This window comes from Myotis daubentonii, chromosome 7 (genome assembly GCF_963259705.1).
Source record: "Myotis daubentonii chromosome 7, mMyoDau2.1, whole genome shotgun sequence".
NCBI classification, from domain to species: Eukaryota; Metazoa; Chordata; class Mammalia; order Chiroptera; family Vespertilionidae; genus Myotis; species Myotis daubentonii.
In genome coordinates this window covers 46671356-46692205 of record NC_081846.1, presented here as the reverse complement: position 1 = coordinate 46692205, position 20850 = coordinate 46671356, and the positions used below count along the sequence as shown (strand labels likewise).

General features: G+C 37.8%; 1 protein-coding gene across 5 annotated transcripts in view; it reads left to right on the top strand.

Annotated features, from left to right (window-relative positions):
* The window catches only part of DYNC1I2 (dynein cytoplasmic 1 intermediate chain 2), a 54371-nt gene that overhangs the window by 8648 nt on the left and 24873 nt on the right, over positions 1-20850 (top strand). For 3 of the 5 annotated variants that reach the window (XM_059704110.1, XM_059704109.1, XM_059704108.1), the window contains exons 4-6: positions 11887-11977; positions 18580-18639; positions 20688-20803. In XM_059704110.1, coding sequence (XP_059560093.1) covers positions 11887-11977; positions 18580-18639; positions 20688-20803 — 267 coding nt within the window. The remainder of the gene's footprint in view (positions 1-11886; positions 11978-18579; positions 18640-20687; positions 20804-20850) is intronic. The other 2 variants (XM_059704112.1, XM_059704111.1) reach the window with 1 other exon arrangement.

Sequence of the window (20850 nt, the reverse complement as noted above, 5' to 3'; positions counted from 1 at the left end):
CCGGAATCAAACCTGGGACCCTTCAGTCCGCAGGCTGACGCTCTATCCACTGAGCCAAACCGGTTAGAGCACTTCAAGGATTTTTTTTTCCTTTTCTGTTCTTTGTAAGATATCCATTTCACTGCATTCACCTGCACATATTTATTAATTTATTGCCCACCTCCATCATCAGTTCTTGAAAGATCATTCTTTAGTTGTATGCATATGTGTGTTTGTTTCTCCCTTATACCCCATCTCCAGTTTCATTCTTCTTCCGTCTTGCATTAAGTACTTTTGCATTTTTCACATACATCCTTTTGATCTGTCCTACATGTGTTTACATTTTTCAAATTTTCATATATCTATGTGTGTATGTTTTTTATACATACATGGCATTATACAGTGTGTCTCATTTTTCTATAAAGGGGAGCTTTTCCCTCCATAAACAGGGCTATGTGGTTACTCTAACTCAGCCATGGGCAAACTACGGCTCGCGGGCCGGGTCCGGCCCGTTTGAAATGAATAAAACTAAAAAAAAAAAAAAAAAAAAAAAGACTGTACCCTTTTATGTAATGATGTTTACTTTGAATTTATATTAGTTCACACAAACACTCCATCCATGCTTTTGTTCCGGCCCTCCGGTCCAGTTTAAGAACCCATTGTGGCCCTCGAGTCAAAAAGTTTGCCCACGCCTGCCAGTCTAACTGCATTTTATGTTAGAAAAGCATGAGACATGCTTAACTTTTCACTTTAATTACTAATAGTCACTTCCAAGGTGTGGCAGATAAGGGTGTGTGTGTGTGTGTGTGTGTGTATTTTATGACTTTGCTGTAATATTCTTGTACTGTCCATACTTGTACTGTCTCATTTAAAATAAATTGGACAGCTTTCCCTTTTGCTGTTTTATAGAACAACTTGTAAAGGATAGATATTACCTGTTCCTTAAAAACTTGAAAAATTGAACTATAAAGCTGCCTGGGATTATAACTTTTTTCCCCAGGGGTGGTGGACAACAGGAGTTTTTTTGTTTTTGTTTTTTTCACTGTTTCAGGTTTTTTGTTTTTGTTAAAATATATTTTATTGATTTTTTACAGAGACGAAGGGAGAGGGATAGAGAGCCAGAAACATCGATGAGAGAGAAACATCGATCAGCTGCCTCCTGCACACCTCCTACTGGGGATATGCCTACAACCAAGATACATGCCCTGGACCGGAATCGAACCTGGGACCTTTCAGTCCGCAGGCTGATGCTCTATCCACTGAGCCAAACCGGTTAGGGCTGTTTCAGGTTTTAATGATTATAGTCTATTTAAGTTTTCTATTCTTTTATCAGGTTTGTGTGTTTTTTTTAAATACACAAAACAATAATAAACGTTTATTATCTCTAAGTTTTTGTTAGCCAGGAATTTAATAGTGGCTTAGTTGAGTGGTTTTGTCTCAGAACTCTCATGGGGTTGAAGTCAAGATGTTAGAGTTGTAGTCACCTGAGGTGTTGACTGGGGCTAGAGGATTTGCTTTCAAGGTGGCTCAATCCCATGGCTGGCAAGTTGGTGTTGGCAAGGGAGGGCTGAGTTCCTCCCCCTGTGGGCCACTCCACAGAACTGTTTGAGTATCCTTCCAGCAGGTCAGCTGGGCTCTCCCAAAGTGAGCAATCTGGGAGAGAAAGAGAGCCAGGAGGAAGCTGTCCTTTTTATGGCATACCTTTGGCAGTCCCACAGCATCATTGCTGCCACATTCTGTCCATTGCAAGAGAGTCACCAAATCCAGCCCACATTCACATAGAATTTGTGGATGTTCTTTAAAACCACCAAAATATTTTCAGAACCTTATAGGTCTTCATATTTTGAGATGAAAATGTGTTTTGTTTTCCTTTAAATATATATGATGATTTATATTGGTATGTTTTCTAATGTAAAAGCATATTTACATTCTGCAACTTAGCTTTGAGATACTATTTTTCTTATACATTGCTAGATTTGTTAGTATTTCATTTAGGAACTAGAGGCCTGGTGCACGAATTCGTGCACAAGTTGGGGGGGGGGGGCGTCCCTCAGCCTGGCTGGCAATCGGAGCTGATCGGGGCCATCTCACCCAGTCCTGATTGAGGCCGGCCAGCTGGGGGGAGGGACCATGGGAGGTTGGCCGGCCAGGGGAAGGGGCCATGAGAGGTTGGCCGACTGGGGGAAGGCGCCACTGGAGGTTAGCTGGCTGGGGGGTGGGAGGGGCTGCTGAGGTTGGCCAGCCAGGGGAGGGGCCACAGGAGGTTGGCTGTGGGAATGCACTGACCACCTGGGGGCACTCCTGCATTGATCATCTGCCCCCTGGTGGTCAGTGTGAATCATAGTGACCAGTTGTCCAGTCATTCCGATCATCCGGTCATTCCGATCATCCGGTCATTCTGGTCGTTCGGTCCTAATGGTCACTTAGGCTTTTATATATAGAGATTCTTTATTTAAGCTCAGAAGACTAAGATTTTTTTTTCCTTTTACTGTATCTTATCTGGTTTTATTATAATGGTTATACTGGTCTCATTAAATGAGTTGTGTGGTTTTCCACCTTTGTTCTCTGACAAATGCCTAAAAATCTTTCCAGTATTTATGTAAAATTGGGCCTGAAGATTATGGGATACAGATGTAGACAGTGGTTGTCAAATTTTTTTGACGTTAACCCGTGAGGGAAAAAAAACACATGTTGTATCATGATCCAGGGTGGATACTTGTTTTTCTTTTAAATACAGAATAAGTTTGTTAAATATATTTTATTATAAAATATAAAAACACTGCTAGGATACTCAAGAAAATTTATTTTTTTTAAATCACTCTATTATTTTTTTAAAATGGACTTTTTTATTTTTTTTTAAATATATTTTATTTATTTTTCACAGAGAGGAAGGGAGAGAGATAGTCAAAAACATCAATGAGAGAGAAACATCGATCAGCCGCCTACTGCACATTTCCCACTGGGGACGTGCCCGCAACCCAGGTTCCTGCCCTTGACCGGAATCGAACCTGGGACCTTTCAGTCTGCAGGCTGACGCTCTATCCACTGAGCCAAACCGGTTTCAGCTAAAATGGACTTTTTATTCTTTTTTTTATTCTACCAAAGAGAATTCATGTGTTGCTTTTTTTTGTAAAAGATATAGCTAATAAAAACTCTTAGCTTCTGTTCACTGGTATATCCTTATTTATTTGGTCATTTGACTGCTTTCTGTCAGAGGTTCTTGAGAGAAGAGATAACATTTTTATTCCTGGTGCCCAGCACAGGCTAGACACTTAAATATTTGTTCAGTTATTAGGTTATATGTCTTTATAGCTGGTAAGGCCAAGTAAAAGCCATTCTGCTTTAAAAGCAACAGCAAAATCTTAGTGTTTAAAACTTAGGAAAAAGCATAGTGGAAATTTCCATTATGCCTTTTTTTTTTAATTAAATTTAAGTTGCAAGTCTTAAGAAAGTTAATTTTAGATACAGCATTCAAGACATATTGTATCAAATGTGGAGTTCTTAAACATTGATGATGGAAAAAATAAAGTGAATCTCCTTTTGTATGTGTAACTACTGTTTTATCTAGTTTGTAAAGAGATGAAAGCATATTGTCAGTTACTCTGTAGCCTGAGTCTGTATCAATTGGATAGAGTAAATGTGATATCTAGGTTTTCTTTTATTAAAAAGAAAAGAAATTTGTTGGTCAAAATAAGTATTGCTTCATTTTTTTCCCCTTCCTCTTGTAACTTTTGAATATTTTAAATATGATTTTTTGATAGAATGCTTTCCGTATACCAAGTCATTTTTTTTCAAATTTTAGTCTAATTTTAAGTTTCTTATAGTATTTTAATTCTGTAAAATTTTATTTTTATTTCTTTTTAAGCATTTATCTGATGCTCTGAATTACATTGTAGAAAATAAAAGAACAGAAACATTTAGGGGAGATTAGTGGAGAATAAACTTCATTATTAGGAGAAGGGGCCAGAGAAAAGGGAGAAATTAATGGTTTCTAGAGGTTTAAGGTTTAAAGCAATAGCATTTAGGTAAAAAAGTAAGGTATGAAAAAGTTATTTAGATGTTAATATTCCATGCTCGGAGCACTTGTGTCCACAAGGGGGCATAATTGTAACAAGGGCTGTTTTTGAATAGTAAGAATCCTAGAAGAAATTCTTACAACCTCAGATTATCTTAGAAGCTCACTCTTCTATATCACTGTCTTCTACCACCACTTTCTTTCCCTGCATTTATTTGCCTTGACTGTCCACCTTTCTAGGTCCTTTTTCCTGGAAAAGTCCCTTCTTGCCAGAGGTTTTCTTTTACTTGAAAAATAATTGGGTGGTGCAGCATTTTTCTTTTCTTTCTTTTTTTTTTTTAATTAAATCTTTATTGTTCAGATTATTACATTTGTTCCTCTTTTTTCCCCCCCATAACTCCCCTCCTCCCAGTTCCCGCCCCACCCTCCGCCCTCACTCCCCACCCACTGTCCTCATCCATAGGTGCACGATTTTTGTCCAGTCTCTTCCCGCATCTCCCACACCCCTTTCCCCCCCAAGAATAATCAGTCCATTCCCTTTCTATGTCCCTGATTCTATTATGATCACCAGATTATTTGTTCACTTGATTCTTAGATTCACTTGTTGATAGATGCATGTTTGTTATTCATAATTTGTATCTTTACCTTTTTCTTCTTCTTCCTCTTCTTAAAGGATACCTTTAATACTGGTTTGGTGGTGATGAACTCCTTTAGCTTTTCCTTATCTGTGAAGCTCTTTATCTGACCTTCAGTTCTGAATGATAGCTTTGCTGGATAAAGTAATCTTGGTTGTAGGTTCTTGGTATTCATCACTTTGAATATTTCTTGCCATTCCCTTCTGGCCTGCAAAGTTTCTGTTGAGAAATCAGCTGACAGTCGTATGGTTATTCCCTTGTAGGTAACTGAGTTTCTTTCTCTTGCAGCTTTTAAGATTCTCTCTTTGTCTTTTGCTCTTGGCATTTTAATGATGATGTGTCTTGGTGTGGTCCTCTTTGGATTCCTTTTGTTTGGGGTTCTCTGCGCTTCCTGGACCTGTAAGTCTATTTCTTTCACCAGGTGGGGGAAGTTTTCTGTCATTATTTCTTCAAATAGGTTTTCAATATCTTGGTCTCTCTCATCTTCTGGCACCCCTATAATTCTGATGTTGGTACGCTTGAAGCTGTCCCAGAGGCTCCTTACACTATCTTCGTATTTTCGGATTCTTTTTTCATTTTGTTTTTCTGGTTGGGTGTTTTTTGCTTCTTCGCATTTCAGATCTTTGCCTTGATTCTTGAGCTCCTCTGGTCTGCTGTTGGGAGTCTGTATAGTATTCGTTATTTCAGTCCGTGTATGCTTAATTTCTAGTTGGTTCTTATAACATCGAGAGTCTCATTAGTTTTCTTGAGGATCTCACTACATTTATAGGCGGCTTCTAGACAGTTCTTAAGAGACCTTAAAAGTGTGGTTCTGAACTCAATATCCTCCATTGACAGTTTTGTCCTGTTTCTTTGTCTCCGCATTTTTTATGCTTTCTCAATACACCCCCTAGTGGTCTTTGTGCACAGTCTTGTTGTAGTTAAGCCTTGATTGATGTCGGCAATACCGGGGGTGATTTGACCTCCAGGCTAACTGTCTATGAGAGTCCGCTGTGTCTGCAGTGGGAGAGCTTCTGTGCTGGATCTCTAGGGCGGTGCTAATCTAGCATTTGCCTGAGGTCCCGGGGATCTACAGGGCGGGCCGGAGCGAGCAGTTATGGCTGCTCTCAGTTCCGTCCCTAGGGGCTCTGCCTCACAGAGTCCCAGCAACCGCTGCAAACCTCGGAGAGAAAGCTGCCTTCGAGTTCCGACCGAAGCCAGACAGTCCCACTTCTCCCGTTTGAGTCTGGGTCCCTAGAGACTTGCCCGGATCTGGAGCTCAGAGTCTGAAACTCCCTCCCGATTGAAAACAACAACCGAGCCCTCCGCCGCCAGCCCACTCGCGCGCACTCCGCACCTAAGTATTTTACTTCAGCACTGCACCTCCTCTGAGTCTGGGTATGATATTCTCTTTCCTCCTAGTTGTAGAATTTCCACTCAGCCAGCCTTCCTGTGGTTCTGGATGATGTCCGTTCCATCTTTAGTTGTTTTTTTTTGAAGTGGTTGTTCGAGGCAGGAATCTCCAGTGCTAACCTATGCCGCCATCTTGGTTTCCTCAGCATTTTTCATCTCTGAGACTTCTGTGTAGTTTTCAGTGGTTGACTCAAATGTAATTCTAAATCTAGGTACATTCCCAAGTCCTTTGTGCTTTAAGAATATTCTAGACTTAGCTGGTTTTGCTCAGTGGATAGAGCGTCAGCCTGTGGACTCAAGGGTCCTGGGTTCAGTTCCGGTCAAGGGCACATTCCCAAGTTGCGGGCTCAGTCCCCAGTAGGGGGCATGCAGGAGGCAGCCAGTCAATGATTCCCTCTCGTCATTGATGTTTCTCTCTCTCTCTTCCTCTCCCTTCCTCTCTGAAATCAATCCTATATAATAAAAGGCTAATATGCAAATTGACTGAACAGCAGAATGACCGGTTGCTATGATGTGCACTGACCACCAGGGGGCAGATGCTCAATGCAGGAGCTGCACCCTGGTAGTCAGTGCACTCCCACAGGGGGGCGCCGCTCAGCCAGAAGCCAGGCTACAGCTGGTCAGCGTAGTGGCAATGGCGCGAGCAGGCCTAAGCCATCAGTTGGACATCCCCTGAGGGCTCCCGGACCACGAGAGGGCACAGGCCAGGCTGAGGGCCTCCCCCACCCCAGTGCAGGAATTTCATGTACTGGGCCTCTAATAAAAATATATTATCTACACTAATAAAAGAGAAACATGGTAATTGGTGTACGACCGCTACCCTTTTCATTGGCTAATCAGCGAGATATGCAAATTAACTGTCAGCCAAGATGGCGGCCGGCAGCCAGGCAGCTTGAAACTAACATGAGGCTTGCTTGCTTCAGTGACGGAGGAAACCAACTTTCCCCGCCTGTGGCTGCAGGCCTCTGAGCCTGCAGTTTAAGAAACATTGTAACGAATACTGCCAGACTTCAGCCAGCGGGATCGCAACATTGTAAGCAAAGGGCAGAAACCTACTTTCAGCAGTGGAGGCCTAAGAGCTGGAGCCAAGCCTCAAGCTAAAGCTGGCCCAGAATAAAAAAAAAAAAAAAAAAAGGAAAAAAGGAACAGTTGGGAGCTTCAGTCACCCCCAGCCTGAAAACAGCCCTCAGCCCCTCACCCAGACTGGCCAGGCACCCCAGTGGGGACCCCCACCCTGAAGGGGGTGTGACCAGCTGCAAACAGCCATCATCCCCTCATCCAGGCTGGCCAGGCACCCCAGTGGGGACCCCCACCCTGAAGGGGGTGTGACCAGCTGCAAACAGCCATCATCCCCTCACCCAGGCTGGCCAGGCACCCCAGTGGGAATCCCCACCCTGATCCAGGACACCCTTCAGGGCAAACCAGCCAGACCCCCACCTGTGCACCAGGCCCCTATGCTATATAGTAAAAGGGTAATATGCCTCCCAGCACCGGGATCAGCGGAGCCGCGAGGCCTCCCGGCACTGGGATCAGCCTGACAGGGGGCAGCACCCAAACCCCCTGATCGGCCCTGCTCTGTGGGTGATAGAGGGCGGTGCCCCAACACCCCCCCCCCGCACCCCCCCACGGGCCCTGCTCTGTGTGTGACGGGGTAGAGCCATAACCTCCCCATTGGCCCTGCCCTGAGTGTGACAGTGGCGGCGCCCCAACCCCCTGATTGGCCCTGCTCTGTGGGTGTTAGAGGGCGGCGCCCCAACCCGCTGATCTGCCCTGCTCTGTGCGTGACAGGGGGGAGCTCCCCAACCCCTTGATGGGCCCTGCCCTGTGTGTGACAGGGGGGAGCTCCCCAACCCCTTGATGGGCCCTGCCCTGTGTGTGACAGGGGGGAGCTTCCCAACCCCTTGATGGGCCCTGCTCTGTGTGTGACAGGGGGGAGCTCCCCAACCCCTTGATGGGCCCTGCTCTGTGTGTGACAGGGGGGAGCTTCCCAACCCCCCTGATGGGCCCTGCTGTGTACGTGACAGGGGGCAGCGCCCCAACCCCCCGATTGGCCCTGCTGTGTGCGTGACGGGGTGGCGCTGCAACCTCCGCATCGACCCTGCCTTGAGTGTGACAGGGGGCGGTGCCCCAACCCCCCAATCGGCCCTACCCTGAGTGTGACTGAGGGTGGCATCGCAACCTCCCGATCCGCCCTGCTCTGTGCATGACAGGGGGTAGCGCCCAAACTCCCCAATCGGCCCTGCTCTGAGCCCGACCAGGGGCTGCACCTAGGGATTGGGCCTGCCCTCTTCCACCTGAGATCAGGCCTAAGCCAGCAGGGCGTTATCTCCCAAGGGGTCCCAGACTGCGAGATTGCACAGGCCGGGCTGAGGGACCCCCCCTCCCCCCCGAGTGCACAAATTTTTGTGCACCGGGCCTCTAGTACATATATATATAAAAGGATATTCTAGTAGTTTCTTCACAGGGCAAAAATCAGCAATGTTAATTTTATATCCCTGGAAGGCCAAAATCTAAGCTGGCGGGAAAGGCCTTCTCAATTAGCTTTTTGTCCTAGAGAATTAGAGTCATAATCTTTCAGTATTACTTACATGATCAGTGAGTGCTTGGTGTAGATTTGTTTTTCAGTTTACTCCATATTTCTCTGTCGGTTCTAAGAGAAGAGAATAGGTGTCTTTGCTCTAAGCTTCTAATACAGCGGTTCTCAACCTGTGGGTTGTGACCATCGGAAAACATATATAGCATATCACATATTTACATTACGATTCATAACAGTAGCAAAATTACAGTTATGAAGTAGCAATGAAAATAATTTTATGGTTGGGGGTCACCACAGCATGAGGAACTGTATTAAAGGGTCGCAGCATTAGGGAGGTTGAGAACCACTGTTCTAAGAAGTTTAAGTTCATTTATGCTAATTTATATACTGAACTGTGTAGCAAAGTAATCTGATTAAATCACTGTTATTATTAAGCATATCATTTAAACTTAATAGCTTATGTTATTTGATTGGAATCTTAACCCGTCTTTAAAAATGAATTCTAGAATTGAGTCTTTTCTGACAATTGAGATTCAATGAGTTGTTTAGTGTGTGTGTGTGTGTGTGTGTGTGTGTGTGTGTGTGTATGTGTGTATTTTAAATCCCTGAATGCATGCTTTCATTTGTTCTTAGGGGTCATTTGTTGGAGTCTGGGAGTATGTGGCATTGCTTTGTGCAATTACTGTATTCTTTGATTTTTCTAGACTAATTGGGTTAAAATATGGTAGTCATCAAATAAAACTACCATTCCCTTTTTTTCCCTATTAACATTCTTCCTTTTTCAATAATAGTAACTTCCTTTTTTTAGTTTTGTTCCTTTTTGTAGTTTACCTTAATTTATTATTGCAAGATAAAGTTGGTGGGCCAGATAACTTTGAGATCTTAATAAACCTCTTCGTCATCCAGCTTAGAAATCTTTTTTTTCCCAGAAAGAATATAGTTTTGGTATAGAGATTTTTATCTTATTGTAAACTTGAAGTTATGGTGATTTATTTTGCTTCTGGCTGATAATTTGGTAGCATCACACCTAAGATGGATGTACTCTTTATTTCTGAAACTTCTATTTCAGAATTGGCTAAGTTAGTGTATTTATTTATGTATCTATAATTACAATTTAACATATCTCCATAAAGAATTTGAGGAGATCATATATATATATATATATATATATATATATATATATATATATATATATTTTTTTTTTTTTTTTTTTAATGTAGTCTTAACCAAGAAAGATACTATTGAACTTGTTGAGTGGAATTATTGATACTTGAAGTCACTAGAAAGGGGAAATAACATATTACATTGAAAAAGAATTTTATAGTTCATCAAAAATAATTACATGGAGAGGAATATTACTATTTTCTTCTAATCTTTCTAATAATTACTTAGAAAAAATTTTTTTCTAAACATGAAGTTAAGTATGTAATTTAAAGAATATAAACTTTCTCTTTTAAAAACCTCTAATATCAAAACATTATGTTGCCCCATTATGATTTAATAAACATGTACTTGTGCTTATAATGGCAAACCACTATTAGATATTGCTCTTTATTTAGATCTTAAGGGAAGCCTTATAGTGAGAAATGGACAAAAAAGATAAGGAAATGTAACATAAGAGAAGTTAAGGGATATTAATGTTCTTTTATTTCAGATACAAGTAATTTTTAGCTACTTTGAGTTATACATGCAGCACTTAGCACAGTGCCATCTGCATGCAAACTATAGGTTATCCCCCCAAAATGTATATACACACTGAATAGTTACAAAGATAGTGTTTATTAAAATACATTTTGTTTTCAAAATTGAGCTATCAGCTGATAAAGTATTCATACATTTTTGGGGGACACCCTGTTATATGAAAGTGATTTGGTTTTATCATTGTCTCTGAGAGATTTAATCACAAAGTTAGAAACATTTGATTTTGCATTTCAAGTCCTTTGGAAATTAAGTAATAGTTCATCACTATCTCAGGAAACATTATAGCTATGATTTTTTTCCTTCTAATCTTACTGGTTACCAATAGAATTTGCCACTGAAAAAATAAGATGATCAGTTGTGCACCTATGTTTAAGATGTAATTTGTCATACTAAACTTGTTAGACTAGCAAACCCACTGTTTCTACTGCAGCATGTATAAACATTTAACATAATTTTAAGGGTTCAGTGAATATGACTATTTCAATAACACAGACTTTTAATTAAGTACATATTTCGTTAGTTCCTATATAACTGCGAACTTACCTTCTTTTCAGTAGACTAGTAAAAGAAGGGCTTACAGCTCAACATAAAATGTATTAGTCACTTAATATTGTACATTAGAAAATGATTTTAAAATGATACTTGGGGTTGGGGACAATTATGGTAAAATTTAACCAGAAGATGGCAGTGATGATCTTCTTACTCTCCCTGCAGTGGTAATCAAAAAGTTTTACAAATGTGAAAGCATGAAATATGCACGCTCAACTGTTAGTATATAATGTTATAAATGACAGTTTAGGGGAAAGCATTTGCTGTTTGTTTTATATATTATGAAAAATGTGTATTTTTCTATAAGAAGGGATTAAGAATATTTTGGGTGTCTGTATCTTTGTCTGTACACTTCAGTTTTTTCTGAATACTGGGGTAAGGAAGTTGCCATAAGTCTTGCCTTGTCTCAGTTGCATGCATCACTTTATGTTATGCATCATGTTTAGAAGGCATGCTGTTTTATGGCCTGTTTGCACTTTTCACCCAAATTGCTGGAAACTAATGGACATTTTAAAGGAGTCATTCCTGTAGTCAGTCATTCTCTAAATTGGCTTTTATTTTTTGGTGGGGGGAAATTAAATCAGGACATTTTTGAAAGAAAACAGTATTAAATAAAAATTAACACTTAAAAATAAATCTCAGAAAAACCAGAGTTAATGACTTTTGAAGCATATTTTAGAGTTTTGATATTGACAGCAATTATAAGTATTATTTACACTCTGGTGATCTTAAAAGTGGGAAATTAGAAAGGGGAGAAGGAATGCTCTCCTTTGAAAATTAGTGCCCACATTTTGTATTGGCTGAGATGAAGATGCATCCTTCTGTAACCTTGCTTTTTAAAAATATAAAGCCCAAATGCATTTTGCCAGAGAAGTTGCATGATCATCAGCATGCATTTTTAACTTTGTCTTTCTCCTCTTCTTTCTACTGTTCATTTTCATTCATGTATTTTGTTTTTTGGTTTGCCATTATTTTTTATTTTTTGTTAATTACTTCATGTTAAATTACTTTTGAAACTTCATAAGCTGAGCAACCTCTCCGTGTAGTAACAGCGGATACCTGTCTGTTTCACTATTTAGTCCCTCCTCCTATGTCTCCATCCTCCAAATCTGTGAGCACACCAAGTGAAGCTGGAAGCCAAGACTCTGGAGATGGCGCAGTGGGATCCAGGTATAGTAATTTTCTTTTAATATTTTTAAGAATAAAATGCATTTAGTGCCCAGGTACTGTCGGTGCTTTAGAGGGACTCTAAATAATTATGTTGAAGTTAATATTTTGAGATCTAAATGGTACAGAAATTGTTGTAAAGTGGGGGAAATTTTTTTCTTTACAATATTCAGTTATTACACTTGATAAATTTAGTATTGAATAGTTAGTGGATTTTATGCTAACTATATTAAAATAGAGGTGTTAATTTATTTAAATGTTTTCTGTTTAAGCAAACTTTATATTGGTTAATATATGACTGTTTGGAGTATAGCATAAAACCTTTCTATTGTGCTTAATTTCCCATTCAGTAATTGAAAATCTCACCAGTACAGTTAAATAGCCCAATTCTGTTCTATTAATTCACTAGTTCTGATTAAGATAGAAAATAATAATGCATAAAATATCAAGAATAAGGAATAACTGCTAAGGAAACATTAAGTTTTTCACTGCCTTGAGGACATCATGCTAAGTAAAATAAGACAGAGAAAGACAAATAACCATATAATCTCACTTATATGTGGAATCTTAAAAGATAAATATGGTCATAGAACACATTGGTGGTTGCCAAGATGGGGGGGGCATGGGCAGGAGATATGTGAGATGGGTGAAGGGAGTCAAAAGGTACAAACTTCCAGTTATGAATAAGTAAGTCATGAGGATGTGAAGTACAGCATGATGACTGTAGTTAATAATACTGTATTACATATTTGAAAATTGCTAAGAGAGTAAATCTTTAAAAAGTTCTCATCACAAGAAAAAGAAATTTGTGTGGTGATGATGTTAACTAGATGTATTGTGGTGATCATTTCACAATATATGCAAATATGGAATCATTATGTTGTATACCTGAAACTAATATAATGTTATGTGTCAATTATATCTCAATGAAAAAAGAAAAGAGTGCTTACTGCCAAGTTTTCCTAAATTAGCATCTTCCTTGTGAAACTGTATTTCATGTTTGTTTTAGGATCCTGCACACTTGTTGGGTCTTGCTTTTCAAAAGTTCAGTAAGATTTCAGCTTCTTTCTAAAAATTGTGTTGGGAAAATTATTATTACTTCTTTCTCTCTCTTTCTCTCCCTCTCTACCCCCTTCCCTCTTCCTCTTCTCTCTCTCTCTCTCTTTCTGTTACATACACACTAATAGCAAGTTTTTAATAACATCATACTTTTTTACTTCTTGTGACAGCTGAAATGAGATTAAACATAGGTTAAAAATCTTTATTTAGAGTCCTTATTTTGAGCCAGGAAGTTACATATCCTTCTCAGGAAAATCTCTTAATACACCTTTTAAAAAAAATTAAAAACTGAGAACTTTTATCTTTGTTGTGCTTGACCCCCCTCTAATTGAACTTACAAAGAAGTAATGAGTCTCTAAAAACAGGTTCAGCAAAAGAGGAGCAAGGGAGCTAGATAATCCGAAACTTGGTACTTATTATTCCTAAATAATCAGGTTATCATTAATAATTAGAAGGCACAAGAGGTTCAGTTTGAATTTGAGATGTGCTTTCCAAAACTGTTCTGTATATAGAACCACAAATCAAAGCAATACTGTCATTGGAGATAAATGACATAACTCTTATCATTTAAGAAAAATCAGCCATAGCCGGTTTGGCTCAGTGGATAGAACATCGGCCTGCGACTGAAGGGTCCCAGGTTCGATTCTGGTCAAGGGCACCTGTCTGGGTTGCGGGGCTCGATCACCAGTGGGGGGCATGCAGGAGGCAGCCAATCAATGATTCTCTCTCATCATTGATGTTTCTGTCTCTCTCTCCCTCTCCCTTCCTCTTTGAAATCAATAAAAATATATTTTTAAAAATCAGTTTTCTTTTTAGAAATACTATTATCTTAAAAAGAGTATGTATTAAAGATTATTTGGTCTAAATTTATCTCTAAGGCTTATTTAATTTTTAAAATACTCATACTTTTGTGTTTTTATACAAATATGTTAGTAGTAGAGGCCCAGTGCATGAAATTTGTGCACTGGGGGAGGGTCCCTCAGCCTGGCCTGCGCCCTTTGGCAGTCTGGGACCCCTTGGGGGATGTCCACCTGCCAGCTTAGGCCCGATCCCTAAGCCGGCAGTCAGACATCCCTCTCGCAATCCGGGGCACTCACAGTCCAGGACCCCTTGCTCCTTACTGCTCGCTTGCAGCGGAGATGGGAGAGGCTCCTGCCACTGCTGCTGCGCTCACCAGCTGTGAGCTTGGCTTCTGACTGAGCAGCGCTCCCCCTGTGGGAGTGCACTGACCACTAGGGGGCAGCTCCTGCAGTGAGTGTCTGCCCCCTGATGGTCAGTGTGCATCATAGCAACCGGTCGATTTGCATATTACACTTTTATTATATAGGATTCCTTTGCTGATAAGCAAGTGGTATTTTTAAGTGAAGGCTTTTTTTCTTTCTTCAACATTACCATAGTAAAAATATTTCCCAAAATAAAAAATAATATTTATTCAATTTCTTTATTTGATACTATACATTATTTTTAAGTATATAATATACTGTGTTCCAAACTCAGTGTTCTTAATTTTGAATAGGATTAGCAAGATTATTTTAATGCAGCATCAGCAAGTTTGTTTTAAAAAATATATGTAACATTTACTTGGTTTTTAAAATTAATATGAATTAAAACATGTCCTTGTGAGTTTCATTGGGAAACGTAGAGATTATTAGAGACCTACTTTTGCCCCACCCTATAGAGCAGGCACTCATTGAATTGCCAATTTAATGTTAAATACTATAGATTGCCACAGAAAATAAAGTGTTCATGGCCCCTGCCTTCATGGAACTTACTTTCTAGTGATTACATCATTAATTTATGGGAGAGGATATTCACAAATGATATGTCTGATATTCAAATTATATAAAGAATTCATAAACTCAACATCAAAAAACAATGTAGCTAAAAAATGGGCAGAGGACCTGAATAGACATTTCTCCAAAGAAGACATGAGATGGACAACTGACACATGAAAAGATGCTCAATATCACTAATCATAATGGAAATGCAAATCAAAACCAGTGAGATGTCACCTCAAGAAGACAATACATAATAAGTACTAGCGAGGATGTGTAGAAAAGGGAGCCCTTGCACTGTTGGTGGGATTGCAAATTGGTGCAGCCACTATGGAAAACAGTATGTAGATCCCTCAAAAAACTTAAAATAGAACTACCATGTGATCCAGCAACTTCACTCCTGGGTATCTATCCAAAGAAAATGAAAACATTAATTTGAACATGCATCCCTATTATAATTGCAGCATTATTCACAATAGCCAAAATATGGAAGCAGCCTAATTGTTCATCGATAAATGGATAAAGAAAGCATGGTATACATACATGAAAAAGAATGACACCTTACCATTTGTGCCAACATGGACGGGCTTAGAGGATATTATGCTAAGTGAAATAAGTCAGAGAGAGAAGAACAAATATGATTTCATTTGCATGTGGAATCTGAAAAACAAAACAACTGAGCAAACAAAACAGAAACAAACTCATAATACAGAGAATAAACTGATGGTTGCCATAGGAAAGGGGGGGAGAAGGCAAAAAGGTGAAAGGGTATAAGAGGTACAAACTTCCAGTTATACAATACGTGACGGGAATGTGATACACAGCTAGAGAATAGTGTTAGTAGTATGGTAATGATTTTGTACAATGACAGATGGTTACTAGACTTATCCTGTGATCACTTTGTAAGGTATATCCATGTTGCAAACTATGTTGTATACCTGAAACTTACATACTGTTGTCAGTTGTGCTTTCATTTTTAAAAATTAAGGATGTTATTCACTGTATTGAAAAGTTCTAATGATAGGCTAACTCGTGTTTAAAGTGTAGATTTTTAATAAGTTGTAAAACAAGAAAATAGGTATTTAAATATCTTTAGGGTGTATTTGTTCTTATTGGAGAATGAGTACAAAATTAGTTTTTCTAAGTTTAACGGGAGGGAATTATTTATTTATTTATTTATTGTTTGATTGATTTCAGAGAGAAAAAGAGAGGGAGAGATAGAAAAATCAATGATAAGAGAGAATCATTGATCGGCTGCCTCCTGCATGCCCCCAACCGTGGATCGAGCTCGCAACCCGGGCATGTGCCCTAGACCGGAATCAAACCTAGGACCCTTCAGTCCGCAGGCCGAAGCTCTATCCACTGAGCCAAACCAGCTAGGGCAAATTTTCTCTTTTTTAATGATGTGACATACCTTTTTAATCTTAGTACATACATTGTCTCTTTTGAACTCATTTGAAATAATAATTTTCAAAAGGACTATGTTCATTTTATATATATGTATATATATAGATATATATAGATATATACATATATATGTATACACATACACACACGAGTTGAAAATTATGACTTCCACTAAATTATCTCCAGATTACATTAGGGGAAAGATAATTGATATTGTTGATTATTTGGTACTATTGGCAATAAAATAATAGCATTTCTAAATATAATGGCTTTGAAAAAGAATAGGGTCTGATAATGAAACAGAAGTAACTCAAATTGAGCAGGCATGATAATAATGAAAAAATAAAGAGGAAAGAAGAAATATTACAGGAAAATGCATTAAGATGTGCAAGATAGCCAAGACAGCCTAAGATTAGTACACTCACAGAGAGGAAAGAGATATATTAGACATTATCAAATATGATATCAAAACAGTCACTGTTTCTAAATGTCAAAAATTTCTATTGGACCTGATAGTAATTCATGAATAAATATAAAAGGCTGTGAAAAATGGTATTTCTCTTACTTTTCAGATTAGGAAGTTATATTTCATTAGGTTTCTAGTTCACTTTCTCAATCACAGAATTATCTCTAAAATTTAGGTTGTGGCAGTTATTCTATTGGGGAATCATGCCTCTTAATTCCTTTGTTCCATTCTTGATCAGTTTATCTCTCGGGCTTTCAGATTATTTTGTAATTTTACTTTATATGTCTGTAGATGCCTTTAATAAATAATAATCCCACATGTTGTTCAGTGTGTAGCCGGGCTAGTATGTTTTCTGGACAGGCTGTATTTTACAGCAAACTTTTACTTGATATTAGACTAACATGACATCCTCAACAAGGAGTTTTATGTCACTGATAACAGCTATAGCTTCATATGATGTAAAGGCTTTCACAGAACATTCCTTGGAGAGCATCTCATAGAACCCCGTCTGGTTTAACAAAGCCTTCGTTTGTTGCTGCTCATTGCTTTGTACAAAGTAAATCTTCACTGTGACCTCCTCTTCCTTGGCATACACACAATACTGTTTAAGTCTTTATATTTTCAAAATGAAGAATTCCTCTAGTTCAAGTCAACTGATTGTTTTTATTGATAAATTGTATAGGCAAGTAAAGTACAGAAATCGTTTTTTTATATTTAAATATAGCAGTTTTAGTTGTACATTGTAATTTACATGAGATGCTAATATTTTGACAAAAATGGTAGCACTGAACCTATTGTGCTTAACTTTTTAATATGGACTGTGAGCATCATACAGTACTGTACATAATTATTTTATATATTGCTAACCTGTGAGAATGCCAATGTGACAAAGTACCTTTTGTTTTAATAATGATTAGATCTCACTTAAATGGAAAAGATTCAGTAGGCAAGGCTTTAAAGCACAACTGAATTTTTTTTAGGATGGATAGGATATTCTCCAAAATTTTAGTTTATGAAAATCTTTTGAATATAAAATAAATTTTTCTGGGAAAAGTCTATTTTTTCCTAGCGACAGAAATCTGTAGCTGCTTTCTAAAGCAGATGACATGTACGCCCAAGGCAGTGCTTAACCCATAAATTACATAAGGGTCACATTTTAGAAACTTTAGCTATTTTATATCCCAGTGGAATAGTCTTTGGCTTTCTTACCGAAAGGCTTATGTGTTGACTCATTTCCTTTACCAATATGATAATTTCCTGCACACATTTAATGCTTTGGGCAAGATTATAATAGGTTAACTAAAATGTTTTTACTATTTTTTTTTTAATTAGGAAACTTAAATTTTAAACTATTTTTACAGTCTCACTTGTTAACATCCAAAAATAATATATTATTTGTGTTGTTGAATGCTTGGCTGTTCTTATCCATTATTGTGCAATAATAGTTTGCCTTAATCTGAAAATACTATCTTTTAACGATTCTAGGTTGAATTTTTGCATCCTTAACTTCATTATGCTTTTTGCATGCACTAGAGCAGGGGTCCTCAAACTACGGCCCACGGGCCACATGCAAATACAAATATTGTATTTGTTCCCGTTTTGTTTTTTTACTTCAAAATAAGATATGTGCAGTGTGCATAGGAATTTGTTCATAGTTTTTTTTTAAACTATAGCCCGGCCCTCCAACGGTCCGAGGGACAGTGAACTGGCCCTCTGTTTAAAAAGTTTGAGGACCCCTGCACTAGAGCATTGAGTGATACCTGGTGGGTTTTTTCATACTAACAGAACATGTGGTTTTTTTAATGTGAACAGTACTTTAGCTATTCATAGAGTATATTTGCTTGACTAACTTATGGCCTTTTCTGCTAATGCTTCATGGTTGTCCTACAACCATTTAGGACGCTGCATTGGGATACAGATCCATCAGTTCTTCAGCTTCACTCAGATTCCGATTTGGGGTATTGAATAGATTTATTACCTTCCCTTTTTTATAATTAATTTGATTCTTTGTGAAACTGTCCTAATTTTATTTTGCTTAAATTTGTAATATGCAATATATAGTTAGGAAAAGCATTATATTTTACTGTGACACCTCATTTATCCTCTGTCTTTTCGTGAAAGAAATATTCTATGTATCTGATTTTCTAGGTACTCTAAATCTGCCCATTTAAGTGGCCAGATTACTTTTATTACTTCTGTATTTTCTATGTAAGTTTTTAAAAGATGTGTTACAAAGTTCCCAGACTTTTAATACATATTCTACATGTGATTGAACCTTTTCTGGGTTACTCGCTATAAATATTGATTTATTTTCCTATATTAAAATTCAGTGATATTTTCTGAGGAACAGAGCTGTTGGTCTCTATACTATGACCCCAGACTGCTATTGGTTTATTCATTTATTTATTAGTTCATTTATTCACTCATTTATTCTAGTCTCCAATGCAAAATATAAATGTTAGTTGCTGTCACTGTGCCTGACTGAGATAGCTATTTTCCCTTGATAATTTGCATCTTCTAAAGCATGCAAATGACCAATACCTTTGGAATTCTATCTAAAGTAAGAATAAATAAGCCTTGAATTGCAGATGAGAAAACTATATATATTAGCTGGAAGGCCTCTCTGTTGGCTCTCCCACCCCCATATGCTTCCTTATTCTCAGGAAAAGTGGTTTTTAGATAAGTGAGGTTTTACCTCTCTATCTTTCTACCTTTAAGTCTTAGAATATTTTGTTTGTTCTAATATTGTGATTTTTATCTACTAAGTTGTATATGTACTCAAGTTAGTACTTGTACTAATAGTTGTTGGCTTGACCATTTTCCCCAGATATGTGAGTGCTTTATTTTTCTTATGGTTCACATCGTGAAAATCAGAATATAATATTTCTTATTTCAAATTTTATTCTTAGAGTACTAGATTATTAAAATGTATTTAAAATTTAATTCTTTGATTATGCTCTTTTTCTTTCTTAAAGGCTAAGATACTCCCTAAGTAGAAAACACATTAAAAATTTCTTATGGCCCACATTTAGGAGCTTAGAGAAATTAATGATATATATAATTCAGATAGTCTGCTTGATATTCTGGAAGTTATAGCAATGTCTTTATTAGATATCCTTTTAAAACAGCTTCATAATTGAGAACTTCTTGGTGAGTTTGGATGCATACTTTATTTGGTTTAAAATTTAAACATCTAATATAATAACCAAGAAAAGATCCCCCAGATACCTAATAAAAGATATTTCTCATTTGGTCCATTTTCCTCAGCCACAACTTTCTTCTGTTTGTCTAAAGAGAATATTTACCCTCTATTTAAAATAGAAGTGACTTGAGTAGTTGTATGGTATCCAAAAGATCTGTTGCTTTAGTTTAGGTATAAAGTACCTGCACTGTAGTTTGTCCATAGATGATTCGAGGACAACATGTACCATGCAGATATTAGCAATTTAAGTTTAAATATTTCATTTTAAAATATAAGTGGACTATATGATTCTCAATTTCTATAAAGTAGGTAAAAAGGTTGTCAACCAAAAATTACTTTTCAGTCTTAAAAGTGAAGTCTTCTACTGGTGAAGGGAACTGAAAGTGGTCTGCATGAGATCCATATTATCTGATTCTTCAAAACAGTCCAGAATCATATCCTTGCCAAAAAAAAAAAAAAGTTCTTATAGTCAACCATATTAAGCAGACCACTACAAAATCCCTATCCTCTTACTTTATTATTACCCACACATCTACTCTAAGAAACTAAATTATTTGCCTTTTTAAAGTGAAAAATAAATACCTTGAATGACTCAGAAATATCTTTTGTTTTTGTTACCTTCTAATTCTTTTGTTAAGATAAAGCCAATTCATTGTTCATCTAGAATTTCTTGAATAAAACACGGATTTAAATTACAATGTTGGATACACAATGTTTGATTCCTACTTTTCTAAAATAACATGGCTTGATGTAGTTGAATGTATCATTTATTGTATTTTAAAATATTGTGTTCACTTTATTTAGACGAGGACCTATTAAACTTGGAATGGCTAAAATTACACAAGTTGACTTTCCTCCTCGAGAAATCGTGACATATACAAAGGAAACGCAGACTCCAGTTATGGCTCAACCCAAAGAAGGTGAATATCCTTAATTATGATTGTCATTAATTCCCCCCCCCCCTTAT